The 26,293-nt window shown below is 41.4% G+C and overlaps 3 protein-coding genes across 6 annotated transcripts; 1 reads left to right on the plus strand and 2 right to left on the minus strand.

The window, feature by feature from the left end:
- Positions 1 to 525: 525 nt before the first annotated feature.
- c4h15orf48 (chromosome 4 C15orf48 homolog) lies at positions 526 to 1,600 on the minus strand. The gene is made up of 5 exons (XM_073464849.1): positions 1,518 to 1,600; positions 1,356 to 1,414; positions 1,141 to 1,229; positions 959 to 1,019; positions 526 to 679 (listed from the first exon to the last, which is right to left on the minus strand). The coding sequence occupies exons 2-5, from the start codon at positions 1,392 to 1,394 to the stop codon at positions 611 to 613; spliced, it is 258 nt and encodes an 85-aa protein (XP_073320950.1). The 5' UTR covers positions 1,395 to 1,414; positions 1,518 to 1,600; the 3' UTR covers positions 526 to 610.
- A 203-nt stretch (positions 1,601 to 1,803) lies between these two features.
- afg2b (AFG2 AAA ATPase homolog B) lies at positions 1,804 to 8,427 on the minus strand. Its single transcript, XM_073463939.1, has 11 exons — positions 8,371 to 8,427; positions 7,546 to 8,157; positions 7,280 to 7,465; positions 6,365 to 6,649; positions 6,093 to 6,278; positions 5,561 to 5,719; positions 5,245 to 5,454; positions 4,912 to 5,139; positions 3,909 to 4,043; positions 2,132 to 2,257; positions 1,804 to 2,022 (listed from the first exon to the last, which is right to left on the minus strand). Exons 2-11 carry the CDS (start codon positions 8,134 to 8,136, stop codon positions 1,885 to 1,887), a joined length of 2,244 nt encoding a protein of 747 aa, XP_073320040.1. The 5' UTR covers positions 8,137 to 8,157; positions 8,371 to 8,427; the 3' UTR covers positions 1,804 to 1,884.
- Positions 8,428 to 9,448: 1,021 nt separating this feature from the next.
- Positions 9,449 to 25,598, plus strand: LOC140994356 (NAD(P) transhydrogenase, mitochondrial-like). Of its 4 annotated transcripts, XM_073463936.1 has the most exons (23): positions 9,449 to 9,686; positions 9,927 to 10,182; positions 10,302 to 10,467; positions 11,233 to 11,462; positions 11,532 to 11,731; positions 13,172 to 13,259; positions 13,397 to 13,485; positions 13,581 to 13,768; positions 14,856 to 14,989; positions 15,093 to 15,284; positions 15,826 to 15,979; positions 16,884 to 17,045; positions 17,131 to 17,241; positions 17,339 to 17,484; positions 18,305 to 18,500; positions 19,316 to 19,549; positions 20,054 to 20,214; positions 20,342 to 20,521; positions 20,614 to 20,773; positions 23,876 to 23,957; positions 24,541 to 24,659; positions 25,012 to 25,127; positions 25,214 to 25,598. In XM_073463936.1, exons 3-23 carry the CDS (start codon positions 10,338 to 10,340, stop codon positions 25,358 to 25,360), a joined length of 3,219 nt encoding a protein of 1,072 aa, XP_073320037.1. In that variant the 5' UTR covers positions 9,449 to 9,686; positions 9,927 to 10,182; positions 10,302 to 10,337; the 3' UTR covers positions 25,361 to 25,598. The 4 variants fall into 4 exon arrangements, with proteins under 4 accessions (XP_073320037.1, XP_073320035.1, XP_073320038.1 ...); XM_073463934.1 differs by lacking the exon at positions 9,927 to 10,182; XM_073463937.1 differs by lacking the exon at positions 9,449 to 9,686 and having other exon boundaries at positions 10,030 to 10,120.
- The last annotated feature ends 695 nt before the right edge of the window (positions 25,599 to 26,293 follow it).

Raw genomic sequence — 26,293 nt, forward strand, 5'->3', positions numbered from 1 at the left:
TTTTTATTATGTTTTGCAATGTATTTACATTAAAAGAGGAGAGGCAGCACCTCTACTACCTTCATTTAACCTGTTAGCACTGTATTTTTAGGTCATGAGGCGTTTCACCATTAGCTCTATTACACAGACCAGACTGCAGACATGAATATGAATATTTCTGCATAAATATGTTTATACATTCTTAAACATATGAGACCAAAAGAAACACTGATGATCACAATAATAATTTATTGACACTGTACAGTACATTACTTACATTTTGCCCTTCACATTTAGACAATATCATACACTCACATCGGCTGTGCGTTGCTGTGATACCAACTTCCCTGTCAGTTCTAACACCACAAGTAACTCGATAATTAAACAAAAGTAATCACAGAAACCGAGGGTGTGTTAAACTTCACGGCAGGATGAGTAACTAATATAATAGCTTTCTACCGTTGTGGATGGATGTCTTGAGCAGGGTGAAACCCCACCAGTGGAGCAGAAGCATTTCCGCACACTGACTGTCAAAGTATCCTAGTTTGTGCAGAAAGGATTCTGTTAGACTGATGGGGGGCAGGCAGACAGGCAGGCAGGCAGACTGAGGATCTGTCTGGCATTTTTTTTTTTACTTGGTGAGGTTCTTCACCAGCTGCAGCTCCTCCACTGGTTTCCACTGCTGATTGATGGTGATGAGCTGCAGAGAAGTGCAAGAAATAAAAATGAGGCTTCTCCTAACCCGTTTAAAAGTGTTACACCAACTTAAACTAACACAATTAGCTGCATAGTGGCATATATCTCTATAAACATCTTTACTCTGATGTCACACGAGCAGGCTGGTACTAATTTGATAACGTTTCCTCCTCAGTGACTCAGCAGATTGCAGCTGCAGCCGCAAGATTCTGCTTGTATTTGAGTGCCAATAAGAATAAAAAATACGACCATCCAAACATTACAAAATGTTATGTGATGTTACCTTTTGGGGTGTTGATGGGTCGATTCTCTCCCATGGTTCTGGGTTTTTGGTCTTATTTAAACTAAAAACAGTGAATGAAAATGTGACATCATTATTAACAATTTCCCACATGCCAAAGGCTGATAGAGCTCAGAAGTATGAAAACACGAGCATAATTTAATGATAAGTACAATAACACTCACATAACATCAGGTTTAGTAAATAGAAAGTAGATAGCAGCAGAGGTGGCTCCTGTTGCAGCGAAAGCCATGAACCCTATCAGAGGGATCAGCTGGAACACACATGTAAAAATGATGTTTTTAAAAGTGCATCATAATGTTTAAAAAGCATAGAACAGCCTACAAAACCAATCCACAATACAAAATCCCTTCACATATTAAAAATGTCAGCAGCTCACCTCCTTTCTCTTCCTCAACATTTGAAAAAATCCAACCATTTTTCAAAATTCTCAGAAACCTAAAGAGAAAATAACCATATTTCTATTTAACATGAGGCTCAGAGTCAAATCCATGAATTAAAGTCAACAAGTTAAGAGGCAGGTGCATGTGGCAGCTCTCACCTGTTGTTGCTGTGAAGTCCTTGAAGTCTCTCAGCAGAGCATCCTGTGAGCTGGGCTGATGTAGGCTGGAGGAGAGGTTGTACGAGGTAAAAGGCACGTAGACGGACACAGCGTCCTACAGTGGATTCTGATTTGGCTACAGATCGTCATTGCTGATGATCAATACATTTACTCAGTGTGCAGCGCCCTCTTGTGGCCACATGTGAAAGCTCAAAGTCAAAGGCTTTGAAGTACTTTAAATGCTTGTAAGTGACAATAACAACATAAAAGATACCAGACACCAAAGTTTAAGTTTTACTCATTTTATTTCAAACCATTTTTTGTGTAATAATAATACATTTTATGAACGCAGAGGACATGTTGCTTGTCATCTGGGAGATGTCTGATATGTGTGGATCTGCTGGGCAGTGAGAGAGGGGCTCATTTTGCTGAGGGACCGGAGGAAGTACGTGTGTTTGATAGAAGAAGCCTCCATGTTCTCCTCTTGTAGCGCCAACAGAGCAGCCTGGAAAACAAAAATATTCATCAGATATTCGTACTCTATTTATCTGTGTCTCTATCCAGGACCAGGATTACCTTTTGAATTGGATAGCTAGTTGTGTGTATCATATTACCTCTTTACACAGATTTTCCAGGTCAGCTCCGGTGTAAAGCTCCGTCTTCGTGGCCAACTCCTCCAGACACACGTCAGCACCCACGGGCATGGATTCTGTACACAACTTCAGGATACAAAGACGAGCCTGGACACACAAAAAGGCCTGGTTATCAAATCAGCTCTAAAAACGTAAAAGATTGGTGCTATACTACGATCAGTATTGCGAAAAAACTGGGATACTGTGTAAAACATAGAGCTGCAACAATTAATCCATTATTTCTCAACTGTTAAATTAATTGCCAAATGTTTTGATAATCAATTAATTGGTTTGAGGGAATATTTTCTGGTTTCTTTTCTTCTCTATTGGGAGTAAACTAAATATCTTTTGGTTGTGGACAAGGGATGTTAATGATTAATCATTAGTGGATTAATCACTGTTAAAGAATTTTTCAGAAACGTATTAACCGACAATCAGAGACAGGCACAAACACATCAAAAAGTATCTTGTTATAATTTACACAATATTTGCTTATCAAATATATGAAAATATAATCCAAAATACTGGGATGAGAAATTGTATTTAATTAACACGCAATTAGTTTGTAATTTAAAAAAATGCAAAAAGTCTTCGATACAGCTGATTTCATTACATTTTAGCCATTAAGTTGCCTCAGGGAGGGTTGGATTTTGTTGGGCTTGTTGTTGAATAGCGACAGACGGGCGCTCGGCTTATTATGTTATTATTTTGTTTATTATTCAAGTGACTTGGTGTCTTTATCTGTTCTTTTAACTCCCAATGTACTCTACAAACAGTCTTCTGATGGAAAAACATATTTCATATATTATTAATGATTAACCTATAATCGATTATAATGGCAGCCAACCATCGATTAAAGAAATTGCTTAATATTTGCATCCCTACTAAACAAGACATTTATGGGTGACATTTTTACTATTTTCAGACATATTAAACTATTATAAATTATTATTTTATATATATATATATATTTATATTTATATATATATTTTTATATCTATCTATCTATCTATCTATCTATCTATCTATCTATCTATATAGATAGATAGATATAAAAATAAATATATAAATACATACATACATATATAAATATAATTAATCCAGAAAATGATTGAAGACATTTATGGGTGACATTTTTACTATTTTCAGACATATTAAACTATTATAAATTATTATTTTATATATATATATATATATATATATATATATATATATATATATATATATATATATATATATATATATATATATTTATATGTATATATATATTTTTATATCTATCTATCTATCTATCTATCTATCTATCTATATAGATAGATAGATATAAAAATAAATATATAAATACATACATACATATATAAATATAATTAATCCAGAAAATGATTGATGGATTCATTGTCAATGAAAGTATTGATACTCATACTGTTGTTGGTACGTAATTACCAACAACAGTTGTTTTCTGAAACACACTTCACAAAGTGTTGAACCTCGCCCCATCCTTGCATGTGAACGACCGAGCCGTTCCAGACAGATGTTTTTTGATCATTCCACATTTTTTACAGTCTTTTGTTGCTCCTGTCCCAACTTGTTTGAAACACATTTCAGAATAAGTATATATTTACGAAAATCAATTAAGTTGACGAGGTAAAACAATCAATATATTGGATTGACAAATTACAACATTCTGTTAAATTTCTTACACAGCATCACAACTTTCGTGGAATCAGGGTTGAGTAACTTTTTGACACAGATAAGTTACCTGCTGGTCAGGTGGTGGCACGTATATGATGTGGTCCAGCCTGCCAGGTCTGAGCAGGGCACTGTCCAAGCAGTCAGGTCTGTTTGTTGCGGCTACAACCATCACATCATTGTTGCACACTTCCTGGAAGTCCAACTGTTGAAGAGCAGAAGCGATCAATCATTACATACGGATCAGATGTTATGTGAAACGGCAACTTCAGAATTTTTAAACCTCCCCCACTTACCCATGTTTTAGTGTCTAAGTGACAAATGGGGACATTTTTCCAAATTCTTCCACTGTTGTGTGAGACCGCTGCAGACGACAGCTGTAAATTGGGCTGTGATTTAGTCCTTGTGGGCAACAGAGCCTTTTTGTTTAACTAGAAACATCCGATTCCCAAAGCCACCAGACTCCCTTTGCAGAAACAGTATTTTTATTATCATAAAAAACAGTTCATTCGAACTCGACTGAAAAACAAAATAAAACTCACCAAAACCATCTTGGTCATCTTTCCACATGTTCCAACAATCACTAACATTTCTTTGTTGAAATAAATCCTTAATTCACCGCTTTAGATGTGAAAGTATTCTGGCTTTGTACGCCGTTTTTCCACGCCACTTCTCTGATGTCTACCCTTCCTCTTACTCCTCTCCATATCTTTTTACATCTTAGAGGGAATTACGGGTTTTATTTCAGACAAGTAAGAATTGGTGATTGTTGGAACAGAAGATGAACCACAATGATTTTGGTGATTGTTATTTTGTTTTTCTGTCAAGTTAAATGAAGTGTGTTTTATAAGGATAAAATGACTGGTTCTGCATATGGAGTCTGGTGGCTTTGGCGAAAGCGATAGAACAGCTGTTTCTGGTTAAACAAAAAGGATCTTACTGTGATATAAAGAGCTTTATCTCTGTAGGGATCCTTTCCATACTGTCAGTGGTCCAAGTCCAGATTGAAAAATACTGTCGTTACCCTGTGAGCATCTAAAAGAGGAGTGAGGCCCATCTCCATGTTATCTGACCTGCTCCTGTGTGTGAGCTTCTTCCACTCCCTCCGCCTGCAGGATCTTCTCCGTCCCTCTCCTCTCCAGCGTCTTCAGACCAACCCCATCCATTTCATTCAGCAGCACAGACAGGAGGCGTGTCTGTACGCTGTTACCTATCTGACTGTTTGACCGCGAGCCAATCAGAGAGTCGATCTCATCAAGGAACAGGAGACAGGGGGCACATGCCCGAGCCTGGTGAAACAGCTGTGTGTGGACAGACAGGTACAGATGTTTATGGATGAAACAGACAAGAGACAAAAACACAGCAGCCATTCACAGGTGTTATTATAGAGTGTTAAAAGAAAGCACCTGAGCTAAAGCCTTCTCTGAGTCTCCAACAAAGGGAGAGTAGAGGTCAGCACCGCTGACAGACAGGAAGGCGCAGTGAGATGAGGCGGCTGCAGCCTTGACGAGCGTCGTCTTTGCACATCCTGGAGGTCCGTAGAGCAGAACACCACGAGGCTGACGCAGACCCAGACGAACAAATGCCTCAGGGTATCTCATTGGCCACTCGATACTCTTTGATGGAGGAAGGAAAATAAAATCAATTAATTCCAGTCACACTTACTTTTCTCTTACTTTTTGTGTTTTAAGTAGTATAATTAAAGTGCTGCCACTCATTCACCTGTCTTAGTTTGAGTTTGACGTCATCCAGGCCTCCTATCTGCTCCCAAGTCACCGGAGAGAGCTCCGTCCTGCCCAGGCTGCTCCGCAGGCAGGAGGGACGCACCGACTTCAGGGCCTCCTGGAAGTGCTTCACACCCACCACCTGCTCTTGTGAACCCTGCAGACAACAACATTTGAAAAAAATGTGCATCTTCAACAGTCGCTGGGGATTAAAGCAGGTTTTTCACTTGGTGTCAATTTCAGTTTCAATTTATTTTACCAGGAGAATCTGCTCAGTATTAATACTGCCTTCCAGCAACATACATATATAATCAAAACAAACAATAAACAAAAGGCATCCTGAGCAATTCAAGATTCATCAATATTTCCCAAAGCCCAAGACAACGTCCTCAAATTTCTTGTTTTGTCCATAACCCAGATATATTCAGTTTACTCACGGAGGAGGAAGAAACTTATTAGTTGCCGATTAATTTAAGAGTTGACAACTAATCGATTAAAACACATACTCGTTGCAGGTCAACTGTATTTACCTTGGAGTTCTCCCGTATAGCGTGCATGGCAGCCTCCCTGCACAGGGCACTCAGGTCCGCTCCTACATATCCTGTGGTTCTCTGTGCGAGCTCTGCCACGTCCACACTCGGACAAACGGGCATCCTCGCACACAGAACTGATAAGATGGCCTTTCTCTGCTGCAGGGTGGGAGCTCCGATGATAACCTGAAGGAAAGACGTAAAAATGAGAGACTCAAAGACTTCTACACATTTATTATTATGTATTAGGTTCTATATTTCATCATCCGTACCTCTCTGTCAAATCTCCCAGGCCTTCGCAGGGCTGGGTCGAGGCTATCCGGCCGGTTGGTGGCTCCGACGATGAGGAAGCGATCAGACTGATTGATCCCATCCATCAGCGTGAGAAGCTGGGCGACCAGGCGGTTCTCTGGTGCCGACGAGCCGGTTCTCCTTGGACACAGAGAGTCCAGCTCATCCATGAACAGCACACAGGGACCCTCTTCAGCTGCAGACCGAGCCCGCTCAAACACAGCACGCAACTTCTCCTCGCTCTCTCCCGGCCGTGATCCCACCACCTGAAATAATCATTCACAATTCACAATAACTATTAATAATAATAATAATAATATAATAATATTCCTGGGTATTCCTGTTGACTGGTGTTAAATCCCACACCAGTAGGGTTGCAACTGCAACTTTCCCAGTATGATAATAACCATCTGTGAGAATATCATGGTTTCACAGTTTTACACAAATATTGTTATTATCAGTTACAATGACCCTTTACAAGGGTTAAACAAATGCTTTACTTTAATTTCACAATACATTAAGTATTGAAGGCTTTATGTCAATTAAAGCTGCAATGATTAGTTGATCGAAAGAAAATGAATTGCCAACTTTTTTGATAATCAATCAATCGATCATGAAAATAATTGTTAGTTTTAGCCCCAACGTCAATATTGAATTTACAGGACTGTTGCATCAATGCCATGCAGCTCCTTGATTTGTCAGGTATTAATTCTCGAGTCAGCCTAAATAATCTGATTATTTTATCTTTCAGCAGCTTCTCACTTGCATTTTCCAACAGTTCCCTACATCATAATAAACATAGTATTTGCTAAATATAATTAAACAGATCGTAAACATGTTTAACACAATATTATAATGCGAACACATGGATGTAATTGATGGAAGTCATTTTGTACCTCAGGCCCTCTGACCACCACCAGGCTGGCTCCAACATCTCCCACCACTCTGCGGACCAGCTGGGTCTTTCCCACACCTGGAGGCCCCACCAGGAGCACACCTCTGGGACAAGACACACCCAGTGAGCTCAGGGTGCGTGGATAGAGGAGGGGCAGCTGCAGCATCTCTCTCAGGGAGGCACTCACCTAAAATACCATAAAAACACATGTCACACAGTGGGAATAAACAATGTAGATGAAAACCAATGAAATGATTTTACACTGACCTCCTCCAGACCCCCCAGTGGGACCGTGTCCTGGTCCTGCAGCTGACTCCTGTGATGCCGGACTGTCTGGATGCCAGTTATCTCCACACCAGTTTTTGAGGTGATAATTCCAGAAGAACCAGAATCCACACTGATGCTTTCAATAACAACATATCTAATCTCTGTATCAAAACTCTCCAGGCTTATCACATGTTTCTCATGCACACACACACCTTTCAGCATGTCTTTCACAAGCTCATGAACAAGTCGAGGAGCTGTGTGTTTCTTGAACTCAACACTCTGGACCACCACAGTTATCTTCAAAATTTTCAGTTTGGGGCAGGGTACAGGTGTGAGCTGGCCCGGGTCCAGGCTGAGATGTGTTGGTGGGTGAGAGATCAGACCGGGAGAGGAACATTTCAGGTCCATCTGCAGGAAGCCCTCCGCCAGGTCAGGCCGGGGCCAGGCGGTGCACAGGCAGCTTCCCCCGGGGACAGACACCAGCAGAGGGGAACCCAGACTCAGACCCAGCGCTGACATCAAGCGAGGACCCAGCCTGCATCTCTGAGAGCCGCGGTCTGATGGATCCACTGACAGCAGCCGCAGAGACATCCTGGTCCCCCCAACAGACACCTGACTCACCGACAGGTAAAGATAAAGTTAGTTCTTCATGGGCAGCGACGTTTTAGTTTATCAGCGCACACACACACACACAAATTCGTGAAGCTAGTAGTGCGATTAGCTGCAGTGTTCAGCTACATGCTACTAGCTAGCTGTTAGCAACAACGTCATTCCTAGCTGCGATTAATACGACTTTTCTGCTAAAACAGTCACACAGGTACAAACCAGGTAAAATGCTATCAGCAGGAGCGCTGCTGGTTTAACACACTGATGTTTACAATATCCATGTGGCGCTAAAACAAGATGGACAACCAAAACCTTTCCCTGTGCGAGACGAGAAGGAACCGGAACCATTTATATTTGGACAAACCTGGTTTTAAAAAAACTTTATTAAACGACTTCAAAGAACAAACGCGTTATCATTGTTAAATACACCTTTTAATATACATAATCCCAAGCAGCATACTTTAACAAGCAGGAAATTAACACACTCACAAAAAACACAGACAAACAAAACGATTTTTGAGTCATTTTTAAATGCCACAGAACTTGGAGGAATAAAAAAAACCAACTACCTTGTGTGTATATAAAATGTACCTTTAATCTATAATACTATTATGATACACAGAAATTCTATATCTTTGTTCAATTATTATGAAATCATAAAATAATATGAGCTTATCCTTAATGCCATTATTACTGTATACATGTATATAAGGCGAGATATTTGAAAAACTGCTCTGTCTTATAATTTGCTCTTTTACAAAGTCAACTAGTCACTAGTAGCTAAAACTTTTAAGTAAATGTAGTGAAGTAAAAAGTAATACATTTGCCTATATATGTATATATATATATATATATATATATATATATATATATATATATATATATATATATATATATATATATATATATATATATATATATATATGATGACGTAAATAATGTTAAAAAAAAAAGAATAATAAATAAATTGACATCAGGATGTAAAAGAGAGAAAGCTCCGGAAAAGTCTTGGTCGTCCAACATTTTTAGTTTTACACCTTCCTCTGGCGCTCTGGCGCCATCTTGTGTCCAGAAAAGAAAATACCGGGACGGTGAGTCTACTTTGAAAGATTTAGACAAACACATGACTGTTAGATATTCAATAAATATGTGTATATGCTATTTAAACACAATTTATGTTTTAGAGCTGCGTAGGGTGCGAGAGGAACTACCGCGAGACCGTCCACAAATGTGTAGCTTTTAAAAAAATCAAAGGAGTATTTCTGATAAACATGTTAATCCAGGCTCTGATTCGCAGGTCGTCTGGCAGAGTTTTGAAGCAGCGGCCGTGAGGTGTTTATCTGCTTCAGGGGTGGTCATGAGTGAGGTCACATGGCTCCGCTATTTATACATAAATAGTGCAGCGGTGATATCGAAACTGCGGAAGGTCGTCTGTGTGTTCCTGCGAGCAGACGGAGGGATTTGGGTAGGACGTCTCACAGGTGTACCCTGCTGCTGAGGGAAACTTGAACCTGCTCTTTCTGCAAATCTGAAAGGCAAGTCTGAGAACACTTCAACAAATCCTTCAGTTTATGAATGAATCAGTACTAGGTGGAGGATGACAACTCTGTGATTCACTGACTGAATGAAAATCAAATATTTGATCAGAAACAACTGGTCTGACTCACCAAGCAGAGTACTACAAGTTTCCACAGTCTGTTTTGACTTGTGTTAATGAAATTGTGTGTTTTGAGGACAAATATTTAAACACCACATTCTTTTTTTTTTTTTGACAGTTTGCTTGTGTTTGTGTCTCGAGTCCTGAGCTGTCCCCTGTAGCACCAAACATTTTATCTGACTTCTCTGCCCGGTTCAAGCTGCTTCTCCTCACAACAACAACCAGGCCAGACTTGGCACAGTTTCCCTCTTGTGCCGTCATAATTCCAGATCTCGCGAACAAGCCCGGAGTGTGTAATCAAGCCTGGGCCCGGTGTGTGTGTCCTGCAGAGCTGAAGTGTCACTCTGCTGTCTGTAGGCCTCGCAGCAACCTGAGTGTGTGACTGGGAGGCTCAGGATCTACTTGAAGGGGTTTAAAATGTGCTTTGTTTCATAACAGAAGGTGTAGAAGTAGTGTTAACTTATCGCTTATCTTGTTTGTGTTCATATTCAAGAGCGAGAGGGAGTTTAAGGGAGGAAGCTCAGAGGCCATGTCGACCCTCCTGCGCTGCATCTCCAGTTCTTCCCTCATTTTGACTCAGCGAGGGGTCCGTCAGAAGCTACCTGGAAGGAGGAATTTCAGGACTTTCCCCACGTTATGGGACCAAAAGGCCTCCAGAGGTAGGAACTGTGCCTGTCTGTTAAAATCACTTTGTGTAATCTAACAATATTTATTTTCCCAGAGGACATCCAGGCCCTGCATGCTTTCTTTGGTCTGGATTTCCTCTGTCTTGACTTGAGGAATGAGAGCGTAACAGTTCACTTGAGGACACGCTCCCTCTGGCCAGAAGAGTGGAAAAAATCCACAGATCATGAACTGTTTGGTTTTTAGAGAAGTTCCCAAAATAGGGAGAGCTGTAGTGGCTGTGCTCACTGAGCTGTAGGAGCTGCTAACATGTGAGGGCAAATGAGAGGTCAGTTAAAGGTGACATGTGAAAGTTTGACTGCTGTTTGGCAGATTCAGTTCACAGACATTTATTTAGGGAGTAAATGCTGTTAGCTTGGCACATGTCATCGAGGGTTTGTGAAAGTTCAGTGAGTTGCCGAGTGCTTTTTAAGTTTGAATTTTGAGCGTGTCGGTGTGGGAGTGCAGGCCTCACTGTGTGGGCTGGCTCTGAGCCAATCACCTGCTAATAATGTCTCCATGGCGGCGAGGTCACCACGCCGTGTATGGAGAGAAATGTGTAACCTGACACTGGTCTCAGCCACACAATCTTGGCCGTACATGCACATGCTCTCCTGTTGTTGCACAAAAAGATCGATGTTACTTTTTGTGTGAAATGTTCTAATATTCATCTGAAAATGTTTTTGTTTTTAAAGAAAGAAGAGAAAGAAATGGGTTTTAATGTGCTGCAGACTCAACTATCAGCTGGTTTGTGTGTTCAGGTGTGCTCTACAAGGACCTGGTAGTCGGTGTTCCTAAGGAGACGTTACAGAATGAGCGACGTGTGGCGTTGTCTCCTGCCGGCGTGGAGGCGTTGGTCAAACAGGGCTTCCAGGTGCAGGTGGAGAGCGGAGCTGGAGAGGAAGCCAAGTTCTCCGATCAGCAGTACAAAGAAGCTGGAGCCAGCATCACTGACGTCAAGGGAGCCTTTGGTTCAGACTTGGTCCTCAAGGTTCGTACACATCTGCTGGTCTCAATATTACTGCATTTCTACTCGTCTAACATCCTTTTCATTCTGTAGGTACGAGCCCCCAGTCTGAGCGAGGCAGACCTCCTGAAGCCCAAGTCCACCTTGGTGAGCTTCATCTATCCGGCACAGAACCCAGAGCTGATGAAGAAGCTGTCAGAGAGGCAGAGCAATGTGCTGGCCATGGACCAGGTGCCCAGAGTCACCATCGCACAGGGCTACGACGCACTCAGCTCCATGGCTAACATCGCTGGGTAAAGAAAAATATACATTTACATGCGGATTCTTTCACCACACATCTGTTCTGACAGGTAAAGGGAATGACAGTGATAATCTGATTACAATACAGTGTTCTGCTGGGAAACGCACCACCCAATCAGAAACTGTTGCAGACCAAGTATGGGTCTCACTAAAACCTTGGTATTTCACCTGGATGGGCGTGGTTTTGCACACTGGACAAGCTACGTGACCATCTCAGCCTTAGACTCTGAGTGCACATTGTTTTTCAATAATTTGTGTATTTAACCTAATCTATGTAAGACCGTTTTATTATGTTACTTATTGGGTCATACGAGACTTTCTCAGCTGGAACACCTTTTGGAAAGGTAGGCGTTTAAGTGATATACCATAAAGATGCACAAAGAGTTGAGATCGATGAATGGATTGAGGTAGTCACGGGCAGCCGGAGATCATTTCCTGTGTGGAGTTTTTTTTTTTCATTTTTTTTATTGATTTTGACATTTAGGCTTAATAAGTTTAATTTTTCTTCAGGTATTTAAAAGAAGATGTTCAGTTTTGTGTTGCGGTTTGGCTACATTTAGGCAACAAAACTACTTGGTAAGGTTAAGGAAACGATCATGGTTTGGATTAAAATTATTGGTCAACATTAATTTTTCACACTGGAAACGAAGAGTGATGATCACAAAAACTAAAAAAATACCCTCTGTTTGAGGTTACAAGCGATAAGACGCCAAATGCCACCTGGATGACACAGAATGTAACACACTGAACGAAATACGTTTTTAGGGAGTACCAACCAAGTACAACCCCTCATGGCCACAGCACTTCCTGATTTTAATGGGACAATGCACCCTACCACACTGGAAAATCCACTCGGACATGGCTCGAGGAACATGACAAAGAGCTCAAGACGTTGACATTTTGTCCAGATTCTCCATATCCCAATCCAATTGAGCATCCATAGGAGAACCCAGAAAATGACTGATCCATTGAGGCCCCACCTCGCAAGCCACTAGACTCAACCAATGCACTGGTGCCAGACACGACAGGACACCCCCAGAGGTCCCGTGTCCATGCCAAGAAGGGACAGGGCCAAGTTGGATCAATGCCTCCATGGATCGGACTTAGTCTGGGACGTCCCACTGAGGACTGATCGGATTGGGATCTGAAGAATTTGGAGGCCTCGCATCATTTGTGAACAGTTTTTGTGGCATTGCAGGGGGCTTTGTCCTGCTGGGGGAGCCACTACCACCAGGGAGTGTTGTTGTCGAGTGGGGGTACGATTGGGCTGCAACAGTGCTTGTAAAGTAGCATCTGCCAAAGGTTTACCGGCAGAACTCTGCATTGTGACAAGATGATCAATGTTATTCACTTCCTCTGTTCGTGGTTTTAATGTTGTAGCTGTTCAGGAATGTCTGCTTCCAGTAAATGTGACTTGAAGGTTTGTTTTCTAGGTACAAAGCTGTGGTTCTGGCTGCCAACCACTTTGGCAGGTTCTTTACTGGTCAGATCACAGCTGCAGGAAAAGTACCACCAGCTAAGGTAACTAATGTCTACATAATACTATATGCAAGTCAGCATGAGGGATTTCCCACAGTTTTCTGTACCTCAAATAAAATGTGTAATAGTGGACGGTCAGTCTCTTTCCTCTACATTGTGGATGTCTCTGTTGTACACAGGTCCTGGTTATTGGAGGTGGAGTTGCTGGTTTGGCAGCAGCAGGCGCAGCCAAGTCGATGGGAGCCATAGTCAGAGGATTTGACACCAGGTATAAGTTGAACAATAAAAGACATTACGTCTCAGTCTGCAGACTGAGTGATGATCATGATTCTGATAATAACCTGTGTGTTTCCTGACTTTCAGGCCGGCAGCCCTTGAGCAGTTTAAGTCATTTGGGGCAGAGCCTTTAGAAGTAGACCTCAAAGAGTCTGGCGAGGGGGTTGGAGGTTATGCCAAAGAGATGTCTAAAGAGTTTATTGAGGCTGAGATGGCACTTTTCGCAAAGCAGTGCAAAGAGGTCGACATTGTCATCAGCACTGCTCTGATTCCAGGTCAGTCTCACCAGTACCTTCTACTACCTTTTCTTGTCTTTTATCTTTTGGTGTTAAAAGCTAATCAGTATTTATGGTACAATAACATTGAACCATATGAACAGGATCATTCATAGTGATGAAGCCCTCTGAAAATTACCACCCAAAAAGTGTGCTGAGCTTTTTTGCTTCTGTTAGCTTATTATTTTGGTTTAGCGGCTATTCCTCGTTCCCAACTGGCAGCAAAAATCTCAAATAAACAACCTGTGTGTTCCTGCCTACAGCCGACAGATGAAGTTTCAGATTGGCTGGTGATCATACAAAGCTGACCATCAAGCAGCTAAAGACCCAGACTTTTTTTGTTAGGAGTTGGAGTAAAAAGGGTTTTATTAGATTTGCATTTTTAGTAACCGTAGAACTTACAATAGCTGTGTTTCCACTGCAGTAACTTTCCCCGGGGACTAGGAACCTTTTGTGGACCTCTGTGTGTTTCCAATTCAGGGACCAGGGTCTAAATTAAGCCCCAGGGACATTATTTTGCCCCCAAAAAGTTCCTGCTTCCATGGCTGAACATTTCTGATTAGTCGAGTAGTAAGAGCATTTTATTTCAGCCACCAGTTCCACAGCCACAAACCAGTGGACTGATGACAATTGTTGTTTATATACAGTGGTTGCATAGGTGGAAACGTGGCTAATGTGAGGAGGCCAGACACCATTTCAATAATAATTTTTCGCAGTCCACGTTCCTTGATAAATTCATCTCTTTTTAAAATTAAAAAATGTTATGCCCTCAATGTTGAGTTAATTTTTCTCCGTGGTATCGACCATGGTATTGAACATCGATATTTTTCAAGGTATTGTCTTGAGGTTAGAAATTCCAGTATAGTGATGACACAACCAAACACATGACTTCAATTAATGTTGTTTTGTGTGTTGATGAAGTAAGTAGGAAATTAATGGCTTGTTTAGGTGTTTTTCTGCCCCCTTGTGGCCAAAAATGGATTAGTTCAGCTTTAATGTAGACTCTAAATTTCCTGTTTCTCAGATTTCATGGTGTTCTGAACATTTCATGCATCTCACCTGTCTTCTGTTCCCTGTTCCCATTCAGGAAAGCGTGCTCCCATTCTGATCAAGAAGGAGTTTGTGGAGTCGATGAGGGATGGCTCTGTGGTGGTGGATCTGGCTGCAGAGGCAGGGGGCAACATCGAGACCACCAGGCCTGGAGAACTGCACATTCACAAGGTGAGGTTTCTGCTTAGCCAGCAGATTTGAATTAAAAAAACAAAAGAACTCCTCGAAAGCCTGTTTTTATGTTTTATTCACCACTATATTAATACTTTTTTAGGGAGTAACACACATCGGCTTCTCAGACCTGCCCAGCCGCATGCCCACCCAGGCCAGCACTCTGTATTCAAACAACGTACTGAAGCTGCTGAAGGCCATCAGCCCAGACAAGGAATACTTCCACTACCAGCCCACAGACGAATTTGACTATGGAACAATTGACCATGTCATCCGTGGGACTCTTGTTATGAAGGTGGGGTTCTTATTATTATTTGTTGTAACTGTCTACTGGCAGCCTCCATCACCGCTGGCATCCCTCGCTCCCTCTCGGCGTGAGCTGTCAGAGCCCGTCATGCTCCGATACTGCGCCAAATGAGTACTAAAAACCCATTCCCAGCTGGGAATAGCTCATGCTGGATTCCAGCAAGAATGTTATGAACGTTTCAAAATATACTTTTCCTGGAATTTTGGCTTTGACGCATTGTTTATGGCAGTGAAAGCATGCAATCTCGACAGGACATATCAGTTTACCCCTTGTTAAACTCAGCGTTATTCAGGCCCCTTTTTAAAGGGAATTTATCTTTCCAAACCACGGCTAACTGGTTTGTGATTGCTGTTTGTTCAGTGTAATCTCCTATGTGGTCCATGAGTTTGTACTTTGAGTGCTCCCACTGTCCAGGCGAGATCTCCCACAGTGCAGGACCCTAAAGTCTTGATGTGTGTTTCTCACGCATATCTCTGCGGACGTCCTCTGGGTTCTCACACTGGTCCTCTGTGTTTCTTGATGTGTCCAGGAAGGCGAGAACATATTCCCCTCCCCGCTCCCCAAAACAGCCCCTCCAGCCGCCCCTGTCAAACAGAAAACAGTCGCAGAGTTGGAGGCTGCGAAAGCGGCTGAGGTCTCTCCCTTTCACCGCACCATGACCTCTGCTGGCGCCTACACTGCAGGTCAGACACGTGCAGATCAATGCGAAAATATTCAGACTATGAGACATTTGGCACAATTTTATGTGCTATGAGGTTATTTTACAAGGAATTTGATATCATAGATGTCATTAGCTCATAGATCCCCATAGAGCTTTTTTCCCCCAATGTCTGTGACACTTTCCTGCTGGAGAAAAAATAAAATTTAAACATTTTTGGAGATAATTCTTTAGTTTTGTTTGGCCTTTTTGTACAATATATAGTAGTTTCAAACAGAGTACAATCAATTATTTGACTGACAAGAAAAATTAACCAAATTTTAAGTCCATTTTCAAGCCTTTCAAAAGTGAGGATTGGCTGCTTTTCCTCCTCTGACATCATAATAAAGTTTCTTTGAGTTTGGACATTTGGTCAGAGAAAAAAGGCAATATAAAGACATCCAGTTTGGCTTGAAAATGTCCCTTCTGGAAACTCGGACTGAGATTTTCACTACTCTCTGATGTTGTATTGACTTAACGGTTCACAGATTGATTGAGAAAATCACCAGCAGGCTCATTAATAAAAATCAAAAAGATTGTTAGTTGCAGCCCGAGTTCCAAAGAAAATCTTATTTGGAAAGTTTTGCCCTTTTTGCCCACTGAGATCACTCGATCTTAATGGGTCTTTTTAATGTGGACACTCCATTACAATAAAGCACGGTGGGGAATACATTATTCAGCAAAGTTCAGTTCTTTGAAGCTTCAGAGAAACTATGAATCACCACACTTGCATAACCTGCTAGGAAAATGCAAAAGTGTTTGTTTTTACTCTTCAGTTATTCCGTTGCTGTAAAGGTTAAAAAGAGAACAGAACAAAACATCAAAAACTGCATGTTTTTTTTCCATAAAGAGCCGTACAGCAACAACAACACTCCTGTGTCTCTCTGTAGGTGTTTCCACCTGTCTGGCTCTGGGCATCATCTCCCCCAACGCAGCCTTCACTCAGATGGTCACCACCTTCGGCTTGGCTGGGATTGTGGGATACCACACTGTGTGGGGCGTGACCCCTGCTCTGCACTCACCCCTCATGTCTGTCACCAATGCCATCTCAGGTCAGGAGTCGATAACAGATTTTAGTTTTTTGTGACATTATGTCTTTAATCTTTGTTTTCTATGTTTTTTTTATTTGTGTGTCAGGTCTGACAGCTGTTGGAGGTCTGGTGCTCATGGGTGGAGGTCTCACACCCTCCACTCTGCCTGAGAGTCTGGCTCTTGCTGCTGCCTTTGTTTCCTCCATCAACATTGCTGGTCTGACACTTAAATTCAAATGTAACAATTGAGAAGATTAATTGCAAGACCAGTCAACTGAGAAAAGTCTAATTTCTTCTTTTCTGCTGACATACAGGTGGTTTCCTGATCACACAGAGGATGTTGGACATGTTCAAGCGTCCCACTGACCCTCCTGAGTACAACTACCTGTATGCACTGCCTGCGACTGCATTTGTTGGGGGATATGGAGCCTCATTGGCTGCTGGATACAACATTGAGCAGGTGACAGGACACGGAGCCTGTTATTCCCATCAGATTTGTTCTTATTAAAAAGATATGTAGGTAGCCTGTCAGTGAAATGGATCAATTGCCAAAGTTTGTGATACTCAAGATGACTTTGGTTGTATTCATAGTCAATTTTGTGTTCTTCTGTTGATTTCACTGATGATTCTTTGGGCTGTATTGTCATTAAGAGTATAAATTGTCCGGGAATATTAAAAAATGTCAAAGATATTCAACTTGCATGACCAACAAAAAAGCTCCAGTGTGTAGGATGAAGCTGAACAAATCTGGTGAGTTGCCTCCAGTGATTGCATTGTGGGTAATATAGGCACCCGGTTTTAAAAAGGGAAGAATGTGTGGAATGAAAAGGGGATTAATCTCGTTCTGCAAAATTAGATTTTGATCATTTGTTTTTAAACTGTCCAACAGTGTAATAGGAGTGTAATGATTGACCAGTGGACTGCTTTTGTAAAATGGAGGCGATTTATCGGATTACATGCAGCTTCCTCTTGAGCACAAAAGGCTTTATACTACTTTTTCACATATGCAGTAGTACCCCCAAAGACCTGTCAACTAGGACTAGTTGCTAATATGTTTTCTGTCAATCAACTAATTCAAACTATAGTATTTCTACTTCTTTGTATTTTAATGACAGCTGATGATCAGTATCTGAGGTGCATTACAACCACAAGTATTTTAATTACATATTTTTGATTTTATCATTCGTTTTATTAATTTGTTTGTGCGTTATTATTGCTCTAAGAATGGCTTGATTAATCCTACACAAATTATCCTGACTTGTGTTTTTCTTTTACCTCAGATGATGTACCTGGGCTCAGGCTTGTGTTGTGTTGGGGCGCTGGCAGGCCTCTCTGCTCAGGGCACCAGTCGCCTGGGGAACGCCCTTGGCATGATGGGAGTTGCAGGGGGCATCGCTGCCACACTGGGTGCCCTCAAACCCTCACCGGAGCTGCTGTCTCAGATGTCTCTGGCCATGGCCACTGGAGGAACCCTGGGTAGGTAGCTTCCTGTGTTTAGAGGATCTACAATTGACATGAACATGATGTCGTGATCGCAGAAAATTGCTTAGATGGAAAAATTGCCTACTATTGCATTATCTTTCATCACTGCCTAATTTAGTTTCAGAACCGATCTTGTTGTTGTCCACAACGTAGCTGTGCTGTATCACAGCAAGGAATCTCACCATCAACGAGGCATCTGTGGGTTTCAGTCTCCACTTAAAAAAAAAACAAAATTAATAAAGCCTTGGCACGGCTTCTTTTTGAAGTCCAACAGTTTGTTTAGAAAACCACAAGACCACCGTGAACGAGTTACATGTTATTAACTTTGCATGCGACGCCTCTGTCTTTGAAGAGTGTGAATTTTTTGCTAATTCATAACAGAACATCAATCATCCTGTCCAGATACAGAGATGAGTGGATTTCACCATCATGTGTGAACGTTGTACATGTTAATTGTAATTTAAGTAAGAAAGTGGGATGATGAATGATGTAGCAGTCAAAATACATACACTCACAGGCAGCAGAGCATGACAGTTTATTCAGAGCTAGCGTCCCAATGTTTTGGAGAAAACGCACTTAAACTCAGGCCTCATTAGATCGGCTTTGAAGATCAGGCCTGCTTGTTAAGTGTCTAGTTACTAAAAACAGGTGTTTGCCTTTTTTATATGTTAACTTGTTTTTTTTCAAATGTAGCCAATGTGCATGAGAAGTTTGGTTCACTGAGCCAGACACTGTGTAGTAATTCAATGAGTTTTACCGAAACTCTTTCATTCCCCTCTTCCTGGCTGACCTTCACGTCTCGGCTGCAGGTCTCACCATTGCCAAGCGTATTGAAATCTCAGACTTGCCGCAGCTCGTGGCAGCCTTCCACAGCCTCGTGGGGCTGGCGGCTGTTCTTACCTGTGTCGCAGAGTTCATGATTGAGTACCCCCACCTGGACGCGCATCCGGCCGCCGGTGTGCTCAAGACCGTGGCGTATCTGGGCACCTACATCGGAGGAGTCACTTTCAGTGGCTCGCTGGTGGCCTACGGCAAGCTTCAAGGTAATGGAAATTAAATTTAAGTACATTCAGATATTGTTCATGTGACTCTGTCCTTTTTAGAAGCTCATCTTGTTCTTTATTTGACACACACATACTGATACCCTTATAAACACACTGAGCTCTGTGTCCTCTGATGCTGATTGTCTCTTTCATCTGGTTAAAGCCAAAGATCCTCTTCTAAATCCAGGCCTGGACTGTGGGGTTTGTGTGCATGTGTCAGGAGTCATTAATTTACATTGTAGTGCGACTGATCAAGAGGAACACATGAGAAGCTTTCTGGTGATTTGTTACGGGTCGGGCAAGGCCATGACTGCATGGCTGTGGTTGGTGGATGGGAAAGACTCTTAGACAGATGATTAGAGGCCTCCGCGGTCCAAAGACACTCGACACTGCTTAAAAGAAAAGTGTGTTTACATGTTTTTATCTTGTCAAATTGTTTCCAAACGAGTTGGAATCATTTCTGGTTTCTATAAAATGTTTGTTGAAGATGTTCTTTGGTTGCAGGCATCCTGAACTCCGCCCCCCTGCTGTTGCCGGGACGTCACATGTTGAACGCCAGTCTGATGGCAGCGTCCATAGGAGGCATGATCCCCTTCATGCTCAGTTCCAGCTATGGGACTGGCATGGGGTGTCTAGTGGGAGTGTCTGGACTTTCCACTATTATGGTGAGTATCAAAGATTCACTGAACTGAGCAGGTGAAGCAGAAAGTGAAATTTGATGTTAAAATGGTGAAACGCTGAAAAAAAACTTAATTATAAGAGATAAGACGCACTTAAATGACTTCCCCACAGGGTGTAACTCTGACAGCAGCCATCGGGGGTGCGGACATGCCCGTGGTCATCACCGTGTTGAACAGCTACTCTGGATGGGCGCTCTGTGCTGAGGGCTTCCTGCTAGACAACAATCTCATGACAATTGTCGGAGCTCTGATTGGCTCCTCTGGTGCTATCCTCTCTTACATCATGTGTGTGGTGAGTACACAAACACACATCCAGCCACATGTGTGAAGTTACACACTTTACTCGCTGCAGTTACTTGATTTATTTTCCTCTTCTCCTCTCAGGCTATGAACCGCTCCCTGCCCAATGTGATCCTGGGTGGGTACGGCACCACCTCCACAGCGGGTGGTAAGCCCATGGAGATTGTTGGCACTCACACTGAGGTCAACCTGGACCAGACCATTGACATAATCAAAGAGGCCAGCAGCATCATCATCACACCAGGTAAACACTTACTTGTAGTACATACTGCAGCTGGCATACATTTGGGACATACTACTCATTATATTGTGCCTTGAACTTTGACCCTCTTCTTCAAACAGCCGTCACAGTCTGTGCTCTCTCAGCGGCTCAGTCATGTCGCATATCTTCCACTGTGCAGAGGATTGTGGGTCAGAATAGCCAGAAAAGCATGCTGGCTTACACACTGTAAAATGCAACTGGATGCATTAGGACATCCTGGTATTTCTGGCATACTGAATTTGACATATTAAGTATTGGGACATACTGATTCGATTTCTTTGATTTTCGTATCAAGTACAGTACAGTTGCAGTGGCCAAACATTTCATTACCATTTGATTTCATTACAAAATTAAAGGTTATTTTGCAGCTTGATCTCAAACAAGATATTCTGCCTTGTCTCCAAGCTTGGCAAACAAAATCTGCTACAACAAGAATCCCTTTCTCAAGCACAACTCAAGTGTTTTTTTTTTTTTTAATCCAACCAAAAGAACACAGCAGATGGAGGACATTTGAATAAAGAGTACATTCCTTTTGTCCTCATAGACGGGAACAAAAAACTGAACCTCATTCTCAATTTCAAGATCGCTCATCAAAGTCTGTCTACCTCTGCAGTGGCGTTGAACTCTTGAGTCTTCTGCCATACTTAATTGTATGGTTGTATGGGTATTGGACCTCAGCCACTGTTCACAAATTCCTTGTTTTGAGTTGCATGTACAGAGTCCACTGGGTATTTACAAGCAATGTGATTTCCAACTTTGTGGCCAGAATTAACATTTGGCTCAACGTCCAAAACACATTTTTATAAAATAATCCATACACTTTTATAGATGTATGTGTGTGAGAACATTTTTATTATGTGTTGTATGGTAAGCAAAGTGACGGGTTGACTTTAAAAGTCACCTTTGTCTTCTGTCAAAAAACCACCACAACATGAAACTGTTAAAGGTGCACTATGTAGTTTAGAGGAAGAGAAAAATCCTCACTTATTGATTATCATGACTGAATAAACTTGTCCTCAGAGGACAACACAATTTAATACTGTTTTACTTTGTTTATGTAAGCAGGACTGTCCTAAATAGCTGTTTCTCATGTCAAACTGTTCTGGAGACCTTTATTCCCCTCGAGGACGGCTTGTTTATATTGAATAACTATTGTTGAGTTTATATTGTTACCTCATTCATTTTGTAAAATATTAACTTTCTTAGAGTTAGATTTTTTTTCAGAAACTACATAGCGCACCTTTTTTAAGACTACTCTACTTTCTAGAGTTGCGCTCTTGTAAAATTGTTGGACTCATGATGGACAATTACCAAAAGATAATATCAAAAGTGATGCGGTAGGACCAGAGATATTGTCTTTTTATCATTTCATGCATTCTTCTTCCTTAACAAAACCAAGCGCCTTCATTATCCACAATACAACTCAACTTGAGTCACTCGAATGTAAAAAGTTTGGTAGCGGCTAATGTAACCTTAAGCTGCTAGCCTAAAGCAGAGATGAGGAGCAGCTACAGAGGTCCGGTAACCTCACTTCTTTGTAACGCCACAAAACTTTAGCCACCATTGTGTCACAGGGACAGCAGAGAAGCAATTAAACACCACCATTTTGTGTGGATCCAATCTAGCTGACCGCTTAATCAGTAGCATTTTTGATCAAAATGGTTACACAGTAGTCAACATGAATAAAGTTTGAGAATAGGGAAAGTTTGAATTTTGGTTAAACCAAACCATTCAAATGTAACCCTTCCAAAGAATTGTAAGCCAATATGGCAAGTCTGCCTTTTTTATTCATAATTTTAATCAGCTAAAGACACTTCTTTTATACATAAACAAACTTTGTGAGGATTGAAGCCTCTGGGAGAGACATTTGTATCAGAGACTAAGGAGGAGCAGATTCTCTCATCACTGGACGGCGTGGATCCTCCTCTGCACTCCAGCTGCAGCGTTTCACATGGTCTGGATCGATCAACTATCTCTCTGATCTGATTGTCTTCACCTGACAAGAAGGCTGAGATTGACTGCGCTGCCAGAATCTGTCTCAAATATGTCTTCGCAGCAGATCTGAGAAAGCTAGAGGCTTTGCAAGGTGAAAGGTCTTGATTTTAGAATGATTGATATGGTAGTAATTGATTAGTCAGAATATTGAAACAGGGAAACCACAAGAGGGAGCAGTTTGTACACAAATGATCCCACAGCTACCTGGTCTGCTGACACCCTTGCGGTGTAAATAAAGCGAATGATTCAGTACATGTTTGTGAACAAAGAGTCAAGGATGATGGGTTTGAGTGTCAGATGGTGAACACGTCTTGATTAATTGAATAGAAAAAGCCAAACCTGTCTCACAAATGAGTGGTTGTTGAGTGGCCTGAGCGGGAGGAACCTCTCTTGGATGCTTGCTGTTGTTTTCCAGTGGCTCCGAACCAACGCAAGGACAGCTGTGTGGTCCAACATGCTGGTTTGATTAGAGAAACAGTGAAAAGTCATGAGAGCTATTGAGTCCAGACTCGAGACTCCTCCATGTGCTGTCAACAACAAAGCACGGCAGTGAGGAAACAGAAGGCTCCCATTGTCTGGGGAATTAGAAGATACGGGTTATGGGCAACTGGCTTCAAAAACTCGATGAGGGGTAATGCTGAACTCTACAAGGTACCTGACCACCAGGGTTAAATAGGGGTTATGCAGACCCGGGGAAAGCAGTTCTTTGCACGCAGGGGACCCACACATGCAAAAGTTTTCCTAAGAAAAACGTCTCTCAGAACTGTGAACCACTGTGATTTAGTACAGCACAGAGACTTGTGGTAGATGAGGACTCAGAGAGGAGGACAAAAGAAAGAATGAAGGGCTAGAGGAATCACTGGTTTTATTGTTGTTGACCCCTTGCTGTGCTTCATTTAAAAATGAACTATGATTATTCCAAAACACAAATCCAGAGGAAATGCTATCAGATAATAGACTCAAGTAACCGAGGGACGGATTACAAACTCTCTGGATGCTCGTTAGATAAAGATAATGATATCCGAAGATTAAAATGTAATTTTTCTTCGTCTACTGCATGTTTATTCTGTCTGGTTTGTGTTTGTTTAGGTTGGGGTCTGTGTGCAGCAAAAGCCCAGTACCCAATTGCAGATATGGTGAAGATGCTGAAGGAGCAGGGCAAGGCTGTCAGGTGAATGTCTACACTCATGTTCTTCTTCTCTTTTATAAACTAGATGACCGCTGCTCTTCTTCTTTTATTTGAATACATTAAAAAAAGGCTCTATAACCAAAAAACAACTCTTTACTAAGTGCAATTTTCAGGTACTTGTACATTACTTTTTTGAGTATTCAACTTTATACTTCTTTGCCACTACATTTCAAGAGGAAGTATTGTACTTAACTACATTTATGTGACATCTACAGTTACTAGTTACTTTTCAGATTTAGATCACCAGCTACCCAACCATAAAGAAAGTAGTCAATAATAGCCTCATCTCTACGAGCAACAACATGAAAATGCTGCTTTCCTGAATACATCAGTAATGAAATATGTACTTTTAACTTTTAAGTAGATTTTTTAATTTAAAGTAAAAGGTCTCAATAATCAACCACTTTGTTTTTTTCTAAGCACTTTACAACAAATCCAAACTTTTATAGAAAGAGACGGGTGCATTTGTACTTGAGACTCCGCTGATCAGGGAGTAGTGAGTTTTTAGGCCACATCATCTGGCCTGAGTTGATGAGCTTTAATATTTTGCATCCGTCTCCACCAGGTTTGGTATCCACCCAGTGGCCGGTCGTATGCCTGGCCAGCTGAACGTCCTCTTGGCTGAGGCTGGTGTTCCCTATGACATCGTCCTGGAGATGGATGAGATCAACGACGACTTCCCAGGTGAAAAATCTTGAAAAAAAAAGTTTCTGTTGGATTAATTACTGCTACATATTTGTCACTTTATCTGATTATAATACGAGATGAATTATGTATAATAATCACACCCCTCTTTCATCTGCACTTGGAGCAGCCTCGTGTTGTCTTGATATTTAGACGTGCCATGTTATCGGGGCAACAGTCTTGTTTTCTTAGCAACCAGACATGCAGTCCGAGACACATGGTTCTGTTTATGACAGAGGGAGATAAGTGTGGTGCCGGGGAACCCAATAACATTAGTGAGGACAATCGCAGAGCCTTTCGCTTGCTGTTTATGTGACCATCTGTCTTGTGTGCAAACGTCTGTGGCCCACAGAGACTGACTTGACACTGGTCATTGGCGCCAACGACACCGTGAATTCTGCAGCACAAGAAGATCCAAACTCGATAATTGCTGGCATGCCCGTCCTGGAGGTGTGGAAGTCCAAACAGGTTTGTTTTTAAATTTACTTTTGATAGTTTGATGCATTTTAGCTTTGTGTTTCAGAAAGTGACCACTTATTTAAACTTCATCCCAGGTGATCGTGATGAAGCGTACCCTGGGCGTGGGCTACGCTGCCGTGGATAACCCCATTTTCTACAAACCCAACACATCAATGCTGCTTGGAGATGCCAAGAAGACATGTGACGGCCTGCAGGCCAAGATCAGAGAGTCCTACTACTAGTGCGCTAACAGCTAACAGCTAACAGCTGGACAGTACAGAGGCAGGTTGACAGATAATATATTTCCAGCATTAGCTTTCAGTATATATATTTTGGAGAAGTGATTTACTGGGTCTGAAACAAATGTGGTTCTGATACCCAAGATACCCAAAATGCATAAGATGATGTTTTAAAGATATGGGACATGAACAACTCAAAAGCAAATGTGTACTGATTTGTAAATAAAAATATTTAAACATATCTGAAGTCCATTTTATTGCACCTTACATTTTATAGTTTTAGATTTAGTCAGATCACTTTCTGTAGGAGGTGGGAAGTAACAGAGTACAAATACTATACTTAAGTATGATTTTCATGTTTTTGTACTTGAGTATTTATTTTTCTGACAACTTTTTACTTTTACCTCTGACATTTTAACACACATCTGTACTTTCTCCACCTTACATGTTCAAAATAGGCTCATAACTTTAGTTTTTAAAGCATTTGATTTAAATTATCAATTATTTACAGCACTTAACTACCCCAAAATGTTGTTTGACGTCCTGGGAATGAGACTCAACCATCAACTATCTTCATGGTGCGTTTAGGAACAGCTGGGACAAATCCTACTGATCCTACCTTTAAGTTTAATAGTCTTTGAATTATATTAATATGCCGTGAGCTTCAGTTTGCTTTGCACAGAAATGGAGGGTAGAAATGTCCTTCAGAGGGAAACTTTGATACTGAGTACATTTCAGAGCCTGTACTTTAATTACTTTTACTTAAGATGAATCAGTAGTCTTTTCCCAGTCTTATTTTTTTTTTACACAAGTATCTGTACTTCTATTTGAGTAAAGAATCTGAGTACTTTTGCCACCTGTTACTGTAACTTAAATGAAATAACGTGGGAAGAGCAAAGAAAATGGCTTAAAGAATGGATTTATGTCTCAGTCACA

The sequence above is a fragment of the Pagrus major genome, chromosome 4 (assembly GCF_040436345.1).
Source record: "Pagrus major chromosome 4, Pma_NU_1.0".
NCBI lineage: Eukaryota > Metazoa > Chordata > Actinopteri > Spariformes > Sparidae > Pagrus > Pagrus major.